Raw genomic sequence first — 15,785 nt, forward strand, 5'->3', positions numbered from 1 at the left:
AATAGGATACACAAATCATAGGTTAATAGAAAGTCTCAATCAAGGTTATCAGCTGACTTGACTTTCTTCAGAAAGAGGAACAGATTTGAGATAATGCCTCAAATGTGCAATGCAAGAGTAGCGGTACATCATGGCACCTTTTGTTTGTCTAGGGATTGTCTGAGAAAGAACATCAGTTCTTCTACTGTCCACTGGGTTTAAGGCAGATTATTTTTGTATTTAGCTATATGAATACACAAGAAGCAGTGCATAAGCAGATTTTGTTAAGAACGAGCCGATTTCCACAAGGAAACTTTGTTTGATTGACTTCCAGCTTCAAGCACAGAATAAACTCAGACATGCAGCACATAAATTAGGAGTAGCTTAATCTTTATTGGGGCTGCCAAGCAGTGTAAATTAAATAATGCACAAAAGCTAAGAGAATATCGATCAGCCATTAAAGTCGGTGAATACTGCAAGTCTTCGCAGAGCAACAAGCTAAGTAGCATAACCCTCTACAGGCGAAGACAAAGATAATAGATACTTACTGGAGTCTCATGAAGCAGTACAAGCTTAGTTACCCGAAGATTTACTTGTAGTCCAAGGCTCTTGTGCTGGAAAAGGTTAAAAACCTAAGATAAAAAACAGTCAATAAAAATACCTGCTTGTATTGCACTGTAGACTAAAACCAACAGAAACACAAAGAACCTCAGAAGTTTCTCATATTCTTACTGTGAGTGCTCCAAATCTCCATAATTTGAATCAAACATTAAGATAATGTTGTTGGTCTTCTAAAATGAAAACAGAGCTTAGGCAGTATCCATTCTGGAAGCACAAGAAAGACCTTTTCCCTTCAATGGCCATGACTGCTTTATAAACTGTAGTCTTGTTGCTCCAAATACTTACACATGCATATAACACTATTCCCATGAAAATTCCTGTGCTGTTAAATCAGCATTGTAGTTCAAGTGGTCTGAGACATGACATGGCAATAATTCTTCCTACTATTCAGAACAGTTAAAAGTTTTTATTTATTTTTCAGCTTATGCTCCTTCTTTAGAACAATCTTTCCTTGTATGTTACAAATGCTAGTTTTCACTGCTTTATGCACCAAATGAGTGCACTACAGCCCTAGAAAGAGCTGGGAGGTGACATAATAATCCAAGTGCATTACCCTTTGTGTTTTTTTGGCCAGTAATGATCACACAATCCTTCTCAACAACAATGTTATCTCTTCATAACAAGTGTATATCATGAGAAATCATCCAATACCCCAGCCTTCCAGACAGCATCATGAGCTTCTAACCAAAAAAATTCTCTTGACCAGCAGTCACTTTCTGGCTTCCCTAAAGATATAAGACAGTACACACAAGCCTGCAGCACCATGGCTTTATGCTGCAAAATGTATGGAGTAAGTTTTGACAGCCTGCTGATGGTCATGTACTTGATTGTCCCTCACAGGTGTTCAGTCAGAATAATTACAAGGAGCAATTAAATCAGCCCACTGTCCATGCATTGTTGGGAAAACACCGACATTAATTTTAATTTCCTACCATGTTTAAGATGGTTAGAATAAATCTTCTGGCAGCATCTGTTCCATGATACAAAACCATAGCTGGATCTGCCACCACAACAGTTTCTACGTTGTACTCCTGAGGTAACTTGTAAGAGTATCGTTTTCCTCTTCCACCTTCTGATACTTTCTGATTCTTGGATTTTCTTTTATCTGTAACATAAAACATTGCTTGGCAAACTCATCCTTGAAACTACCCTTACAGTACTTCTAGGATTTGTTACCTGTGATTACGGTATAACTCTGATTATGTGGAATGTAATAGCTATGAACTGTAACACATGATTATTTAGCATTGCCAATGCTAAGGCTCAGACTGGAAGGCCTGTATAACACATAAATGTCAGTTCACACCAAGAAAATGAGAATCTTACCCAGCTTCTCAAGTACAGTTAGTCAGATTTTTTGTGTCCTTTCACCTGACATATTTATAGAAGTATGTGCCTCGTAGTTTTGATTGTGGGATGCCGTGACTGAGAGACGGGACACAGCTTGATGCAAGCAAATGTCACTTTAATTAGCCTAATAGCATGATTATATACACACAAGCCTGTAAGATCACGCTGGTCTATCCGATATTTTGATGAAACATGTAACGATGCAGTGCAGTTGCCATCGCTAGCTACTGTAATAGCCACATCTTTTTTTCCTTCTGGGAGGAGCAGCTGCCATAAATGCAAAAAATATACGTAGATTAGCGTGTTGGAGTGAAAAGCAATTTAATCTAACCTCGCAGATTATAAGCTCGCTACTAACTGATTGTTACTTGTGGTCCTGCTTCACCAGGCCCCCTCCTGCAGTGGGAGAAAACTAAATTCATGTTAGGCTTGACAGGAAAATAGTCTTACTGAGACTGCAGAATTGTTACCTGCCCATCTTGATAAATCACAGAGAAAACATCTTGATGTAATTATATCTTAGCATAAAAGATGACAAATATAGGTTTTCTATAAATTCAATATTAAGCAAATACATGGAACAGTTCAGTGATTTGCAAAGATGAAAGAATCTTTCAGATGAATGACAGAGAATGATTTGTAGGATATAGGTTTCTCAGAAACAAAAAAGTGAACTTTTACTAACATGACTTCAAAGTCAGTGCTGCTGTCACTATAAGCACCTAAAGTAAAACAACACCACCAAACCCTGGAAACGGGCTTCTAAACCTACAGAAAGCCCCAAATCGAAAACATGTTATATTTATGGTAAGCTAGAGGTTACTGCTCTTGATAATTTTAAGTTTTCCCTCCAAAAAACACAACTAAATCCTCATTATTATTACGGTACATATGGAAAAGAAAAACTAATTACACAAACCCAGTTTAAGCCAGAAGGCGGTCAGATATGCATACAGCAGTTAGCAATGATATTTAAAATAATTCAGTTTAAAACAAAATTTAAAATTAAACTCCCTGTTGTAATAGCCAAATTCTGTTAGATCCCCTTGAGAGGGTATAAAACTTCTGGGACTGATCTCATTGAAGTCACTGAAATAAAGTGAAATTTTTTCCAGCTTCCACAATGGAATATTGGGCACTCTGTTTACAACAAAATTAATGCTTGAAATGACAATTATAAACACATGTTCTGGAAACAATCAAATATTAAGAAATTTAGAGGAAATGTTTTGCAATTAATCAGTCTCACCTCCAATAGGAAAGTTCCTGCATTTCATTTTATAACAGATGACTACTCTCCAAAAAATAAGTCACTCTTCAGGGAAGTGTTAAAAATATGCCTTAGAAGTCACTGAACTCACAAATTAACTTTGAAATATAAAACACCAGTGGAAGAAGGATCCGTGATTTGATATAAATGGATGTGTAACATAGATTTAATGTAAATATAATGTATATATACACCTATTAATGTAGAAAACATAAAGTATTCATGCTTTAAAAAGGCCATCTATCTTTTTTTGAAGTCATTTTTATTTACATATATATATATATACACATATGTATACTGAGTGATTTAGTCCATCCCACTATATTTTTAGAAGGGCTTACTGATTCCTGTACAACTGGTGACAATGTAAGACTTACTAACACTGATAAGCATACAATTTTACCAAAAGAAAAAGAGGTATGTATTCTCCAGAAAGAAATTCTTGGTGTTTGATTGCTTAGAAGTAGAAACAGCTTATAATTTCGTATGCTATCTAAAATTAATTATAATCTCTCTCAATTTGATCCTTCAGACACTTGCTTAGCTTTTATACATACAGCTAGCCTCTAGCTATACTTGTGCCTGCTAACTGTGGATCTACAGCCTACTTTAGAAAACATTATGTGTGTTTTCATCACTCTTTTGAGAAAAATGCTTAATGAAACCTCAGTGTCAGGATCTGTGCCAAACCCCCCACACCCTATAAGCTATACAACTATGACTTACCATATAAGCATCTAATGCTGCAAGAGTAGGCTATAGATCTAAGTTTAAACAGTAAACTCATTTGGGTTAAAAAAGATCTCTCATGAGCCATCTGGTCAATATGCCTTCCTCCTAAAAGGAGTGATTGATTACAGTGCAGTTTCCAGCAACACAGTTTATTCATTGTTCACTTCTTTGTAAAACACAGCAGCTAGTGCTTGAAAACTTTAAAGTTCATATTAGCATGGCTGTTCAGAGAAGTCTGCTAACACACCTCTGTTTTAGCTAGCGGTGCATTTCTATTCAGAATTGACAGTAAGCAGCCCACAATAAAACACAGCATTGTGCTAAATACTAAGGTCACAGCACTCCCATAAACTGTTGAAACCTCTGTCTTCCAGGATTGTAGTGGGTGAGAAGATTGCATGGCCCTGTAGACAAGCTGGCTGCAAGGGGCAGTGCCCATTATTTGCCTCAGATATCTGCCAGGTTAACAAATCAAAGGACAATCTGTTCATGGCCAGCCAACCTTTTCCAAATTGCTGGTAGAATTCCCAGTCACATGGTATCTCCTTTATCTGAAAATTTTAGCTCTTCCCCAAGACCTTTAAATAAATGTAATTAGTAATTTTGGTACCAGTTGTATTCAAACAACTGCCATGATCACTCCCAGATAACAGGCAAAACAGGCTTTAGGCAAACCCGCTTGTTTCTTTACATAGACATAAATAAGTAAAAATTACAAAGAAGCGCTCATTATTGACTGTACAGTATGTAAGAGATAATAACTCCTGCAAACCCCAACCCCCCCATACTTACATTGATAATGCATGTGGTAACAACATAAAAGTCAGATTAACTTAAAAAAATGCTTCTTGGGATCAAAAATGCATAAAGTAATCTTAAAAATTTAATTACATTGGCAAAATAAAAAATAAAGGCTACAGGAGGGTTCTGTGCAATAAGACTTCAATGTTTTGTGCAGCTATAGAAAATACAAAAGTTAGTAATACTCCAGTACTCCAGCAAGAAGGCTAGAAATACTGCAGTAAGCACATCTGGCATTCAATAAGCAATTACGAGAAAACAACAAGTGTTAACAAAACAATAAAAATCCCCCCCCCAAAAAAACTACACAAGCTGAAAATCCAGCTACTATTAGCACAGGTTGGATAAAGTACCTGAGCCAACATTAAGAACAGGCTATGACTACAGGACCCTGGGACACTTGCAAGTCCTTAGGCACAAAAGCATTCCATGAGTACATCCATGAGGCCCGGACTACAGAGCAGTCACTATCACTCCTGAGGGTTTCTTTTCCTTGGGAAAAGAAAATGGGTACCCTATCCATACAGAAATTGCAGTATTCTGGTAGGTAGGGGATATTTGGGAGCTTAGAAAGCCATGACTTAGACCTTCACTATACTTTTGATAGGGATTTGTATGTCTTAATATGGAGCGACAACTTGTTTCTGACTCAAGGTATGGAAACCTCAAGCACCACCAATTTCATCTAGTGCAAACGCATAGATCTAGACCTATGACCAAGATGGTTTATTCATTTTATTTTGTGGTTATCACAAGCAAACAGGGTGTATAGCAAGAACCAAAACAGCTCTCTCCCAGCTGACTCCCCAGTCTATTGCGCATAAAGTCACACTGCTTTTGATCCAGTAAAGCTAGCAGGCTTTTTCCTGCAAAATGGGATCCCTCTAAGAGAAGTACAATCTGCTCATAACCCAAAACAGTATATAATTTACCACCAGAACTGAGAAGTAGAAGAGATTTTTCAGTCTCCCGAATACAGAAGGGATTAAAAATTCAGATTGACCATATCCTGGATAAGAGCTCTTGCTTACTAGTCCGTGTGAAAGGGAAAGAGCATTTGAGAAGACTATTACCACCACCACCACCACCAATTGCCCCATGTGTTTACCATGAGTTAGGTTCACTATACAAACAGCTTTAGCCTGGAACAAATGCTTCAGATTAGGTAGAAGGAAAAGAGCTTAGTTTTCCAACATGGCTTTTTGCTCTAAAAGCAACCGCTTCTCTCGCACTTTCTCTGTAACACACTTGTGAACTGGTTGCTTTTAAAGGTTTCAGGGGCCATGTGCTAAAGTAATGTGTGGAGTGTGCAGTCTGCATATGTGCAACTGGCTTACATATGTAAATTAATCACACACACATTCAACAAAAGGATACAGACAGACATTCTCACAAAACCAGAAAGCATTTGCTTCTGTTGGTATAATTTCCTCTCTCCCTTAATTAATAAGAAAAATCCACCTCATTCACAAAAACAAGTTCTTTGTTCTCTCCAAACAAGTTTGGCTGTGTAGCATCTTTCAGTCCAGCCCACAACAGTAAAGGACAACAAACAATACCTTCTTTGATTGCCTCAATAGCTTTTCATGCAGAACTAAAGTTTCCAATAGTGATCCTTCAACACCTCCAGCACATTCATTCCTTCCAATAATTACAATTCATCACTGGCAATACACATTTGCTTGATAGGTAGCCAGTCCTTGAGATCAATTTGGCTCAAAGCCAGCAGCATAAATACCTATCCCAGAGCACCCATTCTGATACACATGTACTGTAGAGGCAAGAGATTCTGTTGTAAGATAGGTCCATATTGCTGAGAAGTTGCCATATTGGCAAAATTATTAATAGTTTCTGTGTCAAACATCTACAACCCTACCAAAGGCAGTTGTGTATAACTTGAGAGTATCAAGAGTGGCCCATATATTCATCTGTTTTATCTTTGTTTCATTGATCTAATTAGTTTAGGTCTTGACTTAAAATTCTCAAATATTGCTGTAAAGGCTTATTTTTGTTCCTTCAGCCCACCTTTAAGGCTATACCCGTACCATGGATGTTTTGGTGATATTAGTGAACTGCATGTCACACCTGCAAATTGGTCCTAGCACAGACAGAGTTTTTATGCATGTAACTTACTGCAGCCCCACTTAGTAAAATAACCTATAGCAGCAGGGTGAGAGAATGGTCTTACTAGTACAACAGCATCAGTTGGAAACTGCAGATATGTATGCCCCCCTCGCAATAAGATTATGCCAGCGGATGCTAATCAGTTATGCACAGCTTGAGTTATTTTGAAATTTCAGGCTGTTAGTAGAGATACTGAAACTTAATTCAAGCAAATATTTGAATCTCTGTTGACAGACTACTTACGCCAAGTCAGAGCCTTGGGCATAAGGTTATTAGAACAGAATGAGCCGACTTTCCCATTTTAGAGCATAAGAGAAAGTGAAAGGATGACTGGTAATGAACATGACAGAAAAATAATGTCCTTACAGAAGAGTTTACATCTTTACTAATTTTCATACACATCATGGTTAGTCATTTATCAGGTGCCCCTCTTCCCTTTCTCAGTGCATACAACTTACATATTTTTCATTTTCTCTCTTTTTCTTACTCCCAAACACATTCAGGCATGAATGCTCTTAACTCACTAATCACTAATGAGGAAGAATAACCAGCTTTACTTCATGCGAACAACTTTTGCTAATATAGAAAATTTCACTTTTTGATAAGCAGTGGCAATGTAATACAATGCCTAGAAAAGAAATACAAAGCCTGCTGGAGGAAGTTAAATGTCATTCATTTAGTCTGTCTTAACAACTACAAAAAGAGCCTTGCTTTGCTATTTCATCTTTGATTTCAACCTGTGGATGGATGTGTCATTATAAAAACAGTACTTTCAAAATGGAAAAAAAACCCCAAACCAACAAAACACCACCTGTCACATTTAGTCTGTAACCATATAAAACAGATGGAGTAGTATAAGTGTCCAGGAAGAAACACACAGTCAGAGAAAAGTTTAGGCTAGAAGGGGTCTCGGGAATTCAGCTAGGACAACTTCCTGCTCCAGCCAGGGCAAGCATCAAAGTAAGATCAGCTGTCTTAGAACAATTTCCAGCTATGTTTCAGAAATGTCTGAGGATGCGGACTGCACAGCTTCTCTAGGCAATCACTTCCAACGCTAAGTTTTCTTGCTGAGATTTTTTTTCCTTATGCCAAATTGAAATTTCCTTGAATGCAAGATACAACTATTGTCTTTCATCCTGTCGTAGCATACCTCTAAGGAAAGTCTGGCTTCATCTTCTCTCTGCAGCCCCTGAAGCACTGGAAGACTGCAGCTGCATCCTTTCTTGACCTTTCTTGACCTGTTTGAAATAACTCAGTTCCTTCTGCCTCACCCCAAACATCATATAATCCAGCTCCCTAGCCATGTCAGGGTGCCTCTGCTATTTCCTTCTGCTTTGTCAGTATCTCAACTTATACTAGGTTAGAAGACATACAAAAAATCACCTATAAATGTCCATCATTCTGGTTTATTTCCTGGGAAAAACAATTTCTCGCAACAGTGTTAAAAACACCCTCAGCTCATGATGATGTCAAAAGACTGACATTTCCTCTATCCTTTGAAGAAGAGGAGCTGCTGATAAAGCAGGAACAACAGAATGTCATCTTTCACAAAAGCCATTGAAAACTATTAAGTCATCACTATGTGCCAAATTTTTATTGACACCCTTCTACTTGAACAGCTTCTAGCTGCCATTGAGGAAGATGCACTAGGATTGTGTCACACAGTACTTCCAAGTGTCAATCATAGAACAAGAACACTGTTACAAAATTCATTTCAATTCAATGCCGGACTCATTTGGAAGTTCAAGACTTAGTAATAAGCAAAACTGGGATGAATTGTGCTGGTGTTTTAAAACAGAAAAATATGTACAAACACTGCATGTAAATAAGTAAATAAGCAACTATGAAGACAAAGAGGGAAAAAATATATTGCCATTGTTAAGTTCAAGTAAAAAACATGACCTAAAGATTTCCACTTTCAAATGTAACTGGACATTAAGAAGCAGTGCCTATTCTTCAGTGGACAATTCCCTCTTCTGAAAAGTGAAATGACTGCCTCAGCATGTCATCTCAAAGTCCATCATAAGTTACCGCTACAAGCACATATGCTTTTGTTGAGGGTTGCTGTTTTTAACTACTATCTAGATATCTTAAAAACACATCTGCTATATTAGATCTTTGCAGTGAGATTTATGTATTACCTGTAACAACACCACAGTACTGATTCTGAGAAGCTGGTTTTTCAGTAATTTTCTCCTCTATGGACCTTTTTCGTCTGTACACCCTGTGTGCATGACCTGTCACAGCCAAAGTACGATTGAGTGGCTCAATAAATATGAAGTCCTCATTAATCTGTATAAACCCCATCTGCAAAGGAAAACAAAAGGAACACATAAGATAAGAATTTAATAAAGCATGAAATTGTGCACAGTCCTGCAGAAGAAAACAACCCACAAAACTCTATTTAAGAAACCCCTTTGTTTTAGTAACCTTACCAGCAAGGTGACTACATTTATATTTTACAAGCCTTTCTACTTAAGTGAAATAGAATAAATTTCATTTATTTCAACTAAATCTGGGTGGGTGGGTGGCTACATGCCAGTAGCAGATGCACAGTAAAAGATATGGAATGTTAAAAGTTTGCTTTGGGAGACTCAGGGGGTCATTTAAATATGTACAGCATGTACAGAAAAGTCTATACACTAGTTTTATTATTACTCAGTGTATCATCACATTTTTAGATAACTGTATTTAATGAAATAACAGGAGCAATTTAGGGCATAAGACTACATCCTGAACACCTATGAAGCTGGAAAAGACATCTTGTGATGCTCCTTTTCACTTTTTCAATTATTTTATTTTTTTTAAAAAAAGAAGTTTTAAAAAAAGGCAGCAATCCTCCTTGGCTGTCAGCAGCTAGAACAGAAAAACATTCTAATACAGCCATTCAGTTGGTTATTACCCCACACCCCAACATATTTACACACACAAACATACGTAAAAAGCTAACACACCAGATGCATATCTAATATTGTAAAAGTGTGGCCAAAGTTGAAAAAAAAGCAACTATAAAATGTATTTATATAAATACCATACAAATCTAACTCAGCTCAAATTGTTAAGCTGCCAACACACATAAGCTCCTATCAAAAGTAAAGCTGGAGACAGCAAGGTTTTGTGTTGGTTTTTTTCTTCCTAGAAAATGTCATCAGCAAGACTGACAGTTAAATTTCTTATTCTTGTTGCATCTGTATAAAGGAAGCAAAGGGCTCTTCTGTATGTTTCCATGTAGGATGAATGGAGAGAAATATAAAAGTATTTAGTTTCTTTTGGAATTATGTAAATGCCATTATCACATTGGATAGCCTGCCTGACATATGGATAAATCATCAAAAAGAGAGTTGAATCCAAGCAGGAAAATACAGTTAAATTTTACAGGTGGTACAAAATACAATTTCCTTTAAACATAAGCGAGTATTACTTTAAAAATTAAAAAACCAACACAATCTCTCTGCATAATCACATTGAAAAATTAAATATATGTATTCACATTTAATTAATCAGCTACAATAGCTACAGAATGCTAAACAGATGTTCAAAAGTCATCACTAACATTGTACAGAAACATATGAGTAGCTGGGTTTGTTTGGCTGTTCCATTTCCTTTTTGCACTTATTTTTTAGGTCAGCTTATCTTCATCATGAGATTTAGATGTTACACATTTAGAAGATTAGCTACTTATGTATTGCAAGATACCACTTCTGGATATCCTGAATAATGTACTTTTACATAACAATTAACTTTTCTAACATCATGTTAAATGACATTTTATTTAAAAGCATAGCTACTTGTCAAATGCCAGTAAAACACAAACTTTTTCATTCAATTTTTATGTCTAATGTTGAGTTCCCTCAGACATAACTTATTTATTTATTTTTAAATCATTATTTAGCCTATGAAATACACTGATACACTGTGGATACAGAACATGAGTAGCACCCCATCAGGTGGTGCAGCAGATTTCCCCAGTCCACGTACAAAACCAAGGCCTTAGTCCACCTGCAACAAAAATTCAGTCATAGTACATTTGTTGTGTTTCTTCCACCTTCATTCTCTTTGCTGCAAAATGAAACTAGAGCTTTAAGATGCTGTTCTTCAGACATACTAGACATACCAAGAAACTCTTCTAGGACCACAGAAATTTTATGCTTTCTTTCAGCTCCTTGCATAAACCGAAGGTTAATCCACTGGTAGAGAACTCCAAAAATTACTGTCAATCTCCTGAGTAGGAAGTTAAAAGACCTGAACACTGATGTAAAGTTTATTGCATAAAATTAACCTTAGTTTTATATTTTTTTTTTTTTTCAAATGGGTAATTTTCAGACAAGTCTGGATAACCACATAAACTCTGTGATAATTTTGACTGCTTTTGAAAAAAAATATGACTATTTCTCCATCTCTTGGACAATTTCACAGGTAGAAAATGAAAAATGAAGCCATATCCTTGCCAACCATGCTCTTATTTTTTTTCATAATCTTTAGAAGTGCAGTTAGGACAATCTTGTACCATAAAATCAAACGCAGAAAGCAGAGAAAACTGCATCAAAGCACCACAGTTTCAACGTGTTTTCAGATACTGGATGCCAGGGCCAAATAAAGGCTTCAGACAGTTCAAATGGCAAAACCTCCATGCCATGAAAAGGTACAGCAAATCAAAGATTAAAAAATGTAAAGAAATAGTATGCATCTGAGGTACAACTGTAAGAAAGTTCTGAGGAACTGATCCATCTCCAACCAGTTCATCTGAAAAGGAACCACTGCTCACAGCTGCAACTGAAAAAGCTACAATGATGCTGGCCTTATCTCATTCAAAGGTAATAACAACATGCCATTCTTCCCCCTGCATTCATGTATACCTACATTTTCTAGTTTCTTACCTGAAATAAAACAAACTTAAATGTAACACATATGCACCTCAGTATAGTTCAAGTCCAGAGCAACCTCATTTGGCAAAAAGTTCCTCATACCTCCTAAGTAAGGATGAACTGGCTACTTGCTCTGCATTTTATTTACTTTATGGAGTTGAGTGAGACCTTAAGTACAGGGCAGACTTGGTCAAATGAGCATGTAAAACATTACATGGGCCTAAGTATGGACATTCTGACATTGACTCACATCCACCTTGCCACAGATGAAAGCTTTCCACAACATATATCCACATCATACCAAGACTTTTCACTTTCTTAAAAGAAACAAACAGAAATAAGCCATGGGGAAACACTAGCCCTGACTGAAAACTAACCTTCTGTCCTATGTAAAATAAAAATAGGTCACATCAGAAATATGCCAATAATCACAAAAAATAGGCAGATGTGAATTCTTCTGAAATGTGAAAGCTGTTTTTTTTCCTAACATCTAATTGGAAATATCATACAAAAAACATGAAGAATAAAAAAAATAAAAATCCAAGTATTCTGGGCAACTGCATCTGATAATAGACATTGTAGGAAAAACTGCTACGCCATCTTATTTTTAAGTTCTATTTTAGAACACTCATGCTAACCTTTACTGCCCAGCGTTTATTTCTTAAAAGTACAGCGATTTGTTTTTTTTTCTATTTGGAGCATATGTAAGGATTTAACATTCTGTCACGTATCGTATGATAACCTGAAGTTAGTCTACTGCTTCTAATAGAGTTATATTACCGTGAGAAGTTATACAAATGTAAAAGTGAAGTAAATCTGTGAAGAGCACCTGTGCATATAGTTAATAGATACTGGGTATAAGCCAGAATACAAGATTGGCAAAGATTTCTTTAAATGCTTACATATTCTTCCTTGCATACCAGTTCAGAGTGGCAGCTTATTATCATTCAAAGTTGAAACAATAAAAATTTTGAACATAATATTGTTCCTTGCAGAATTTATACAAATAAGGCAGGAAAGAATTGTAAGAAATATTAATATGCTTTCCTCTTGAGACATAATAAAAGAAGAAAATGTATTTCCTTTGCTATCATTATCAAAAAAAAACCCCAGGATGACAGAAGAATATACACACCAGAAACTTAAGTCGTTTCCATTTCAATACCCCAGAGAAGAGATGGGGCACAGATAATACTGTATCAAAAAGGAGATTGTAAATACCACAAAACAGTTATGAAATACCATTTTGCTACTATGTTGAGTTATTTTCATTACAGATCTTCACTGAAATGCAGTAAGTAGACAACATAACACAGAATTCAAAGAAACATCAGAACATTAAGGCTTTTTTACTTTTTTTAAACAAAGTGGTTTGCCAGCCTCATAGGATGAGTCTTTATGGTCTACAATTTATCACTGGTCGATTACATAGTAGCAGTTTCTAATCTTGCAGCTTGACATGTCAAAGCAAAATATTTCATTCACTAAGGAATTCACCATTATGATGGGTTGGCCTTGGCCTGCTGCCAGGCACCTACCCAGCCACTCTTCTACTCCCTAGCGGGACAGGGGGAGAAAATAAGATTAAAAAGAAAAGCTCATGGGTCAATATACAGACAGCGAGATAATTAGCTATTACTATTATGGGCAAATAAAATTTGACTTGCAGAAAAAATACTTTATTGCTAATTTGGATAGTGAGAAAAAAGAGAAATGAAAACAACACCTTCCCACTGATCCTGAGTAGCACAGGGCAGGTGGGGAATGGGGGATACAGTCAGCACGAAACAGTTTCTCTCTACTCATCCTTCATCCTAACACTTCACCCTTCCTCCCTCTCCATAGGCTGCGGTCCTTCAGGATAAGCCTGTCTCAGACAAGGCTCTCCACAGCCTGCAGTGTCCTTCAGTGCATGTCCACCTGCTCTGGCCTGTGGCCCTCCATGGAAAGGACACGATGGAGGGCCTGAAGCTGGGATACCCGCTCTGGTGCCTGGAGCACCACCTCCTCCTCCTCTACCCATGGTATCTGCAATGTTTCTTTCACTTTTTTTCCTCATTCCTCACACTGCTGGGCAGTGTTTTACCCCTTCCTTTTCCCAGGTGCGTTGCCATTTTGGCTAAGGGGCTCAGGTGTGCCCTGCAGTGGGTCTCTTGGAGTCTGTGGCCAGCACAGGGCAGTCCCTGGTGCCATCCCACAGAGGCCATATGTACAGAGTTACACACCTGTCCTCTTGCTGCAGCTTATTACTACCAGCTGCATGCTAGCATGGACACAGTTATACCTAACAGTGGTATACCCCTAAACAAGCAGTAGATTCAACATTTCCTAACTCCTACCTGAAGTAAATTCCAGCCATGTTGCACCTTTCCTGTTTTCTCACTACTCTTTCATCTCTTCATTCAGCAGGCATCTTAGACCAGATTTCAGACATGAACAGACATAGAAAAGAGACTTTTCCCTGCAGTTTCTTAAGCTCCTTTGTGAAGCTGAAGCACACAGTGTGCAAAGACAGGCTGTACCAAACTGTACTTCTTCACAATCTCGCCATACTCTCCAAGGCAAGTAGCAACAGGAAACATGCATCCCCATCAGATGAAGAAAATGTACACACAGTTTAATAAGCATTTTACAACCAGCAGCACCAAAATATCATCATCTGCAGTACAAAAATGAAAGATTTTCTTCAATGTGCAGTGCAAAAGACAATTCTTGTTTACTAGTTTGTTTTGAAACACATTCAGGTAAACTTAGACTTTGTACTATTTGTATAATTTCCCAGAATTGAAGATTTATTCTTGACTAAAGAGGCAAAATCTTTAATTTGCATATTGGTATTCCACTCCAAAGAAGGTTTTTCCTCCATGATTTTAAAAGTCCAGACTAAATTTAGTATCATGATTGTAACAATGCTATTAGAACCCAGCTTCAGCTGAAATACAATAAAAATAGAAGTCTTCAGCTCTTAGCTAATGCATATAATAAAGCAAGCTCAATCAGCTTTTCAAACTGCATAAATAACAGGGTAAGAACTTCACATGTTCTTGTTATTCAAACACACTAAAGCTTCCATCTTTAAATTCATTCACTACTAAAAACTGAAGAAACAATTCATAAGTGCCAGCAACTTTGGTCTTCAAAGAACTGCATTTCCAGGCTTTGCACAGCATACATATTGTACTTCTAGAGGTTTCCTTTATCTACCTGCTCACTCTGCTCCACTGCACAAAGTTAGAAGTCACAGTGGGCAGTCTGTGCTACCTCCATTGACTGGCTTTCAAGTGTCAACATAGCATTCAATCCACTTCTTTCCAGGATTTTTAATAGTAGGACTGCACCCTAAGCAAGTACACATATATTCACAATGCCATAACTTATAGCCCTGACAGGGGAAAAATATTCAGACTGTTATACAGAGACTACTGAATTAAAAGCATGTGTTCAGGAACTGGCCCCCAAATCTAAAATCTGTACAAACAATTTTTTTCATGGTTTTTAAACTCTTCCAAAATCCTCTGCTTCCAGTCTGGTTAAGATAGACACTACCCTGAATCTTTAGGAATATAATTCTCTACAGGATGCTGCTCTCATGTTATTTAAGATAATGACTCCTTTTATCAAAACAAGCTAATGTTGCACATGCAAAAGAATTTCTTCATTTTTTTTAGATACAACTGAAGTAGAATACTGAAGCATGTAAAATTGAGATGGGTTTGCATATGCTGACACATTTCAACAGGTGCTATTATTCACACAATCTTACTCAATTAAGCAAGAATCTCGGAAGTTGACAGTGGAAAATGATATGTATGCTGATGACAGAAAGGACACAATTCCAAAGGAATCCAGTTTGTGAAAAAGAAAATTAAGGAAAGGAGACCAATGGATAAAGAAAGTATAGACATCAGGTCAACCCAGAGGGCATGTGATTGTTATCCCTCAAACTTCCATTTGCCCATTAATTCACTGCAATTTCCTCCAGATTTCAAATTTCACGCTTCCTAGCCACAAATAAAATATTTCCTTTTTTAGGCCTAAGCCTC

At 37.0% G+C, this 15,785-nt stretch overlaps 1 protein-coding gene across 3 annotated transcripts in view; it reads right to left on the minus strand.

Annotated features, from left to right (window-relative positions):
• The window catches only part of ADAMTS19 (ADAM metallopeptidase with thrombospondin type 1 motif 19), a 159,704-nt gene that overhangs the window by 106,702 nt on the left and 37,217 nt on the right, over positions 1-15,785 (minus strand). For 2 of the 3 annotated variants that reach the window (XM_080373138.1, XM_080373137.1), the window contains exons 3-5: positions 9,019-9,184; positions 1,533-1,705; positions 528-611 (exon numbers count right to left, since the gene is read on the minus strand). In XM_080373138.1, the coding sequence (XP_080229264.1) occupies positions 528-611; positions 1,533-1,705; positions 9,019-9,184 (423 nt within the window). The remainder of the gene's footprint in view (positions 1-527; positions 612-1,532; positions 1,706-9,018; positions 9,185-15,785) is intronic. The other variant, XM_080373136.1, reaches the window with a different exon arrangement.

Source organism: Falco punctatus, assembly GCF_963210335.1.
Source record: "Falco punctatus genome assembly, chromosome: Z".
NCBI lineage: Eukaryota > Metazoa > Chordata > Aves > Falconiformes > Falconidae > Falco > Falco punctatus.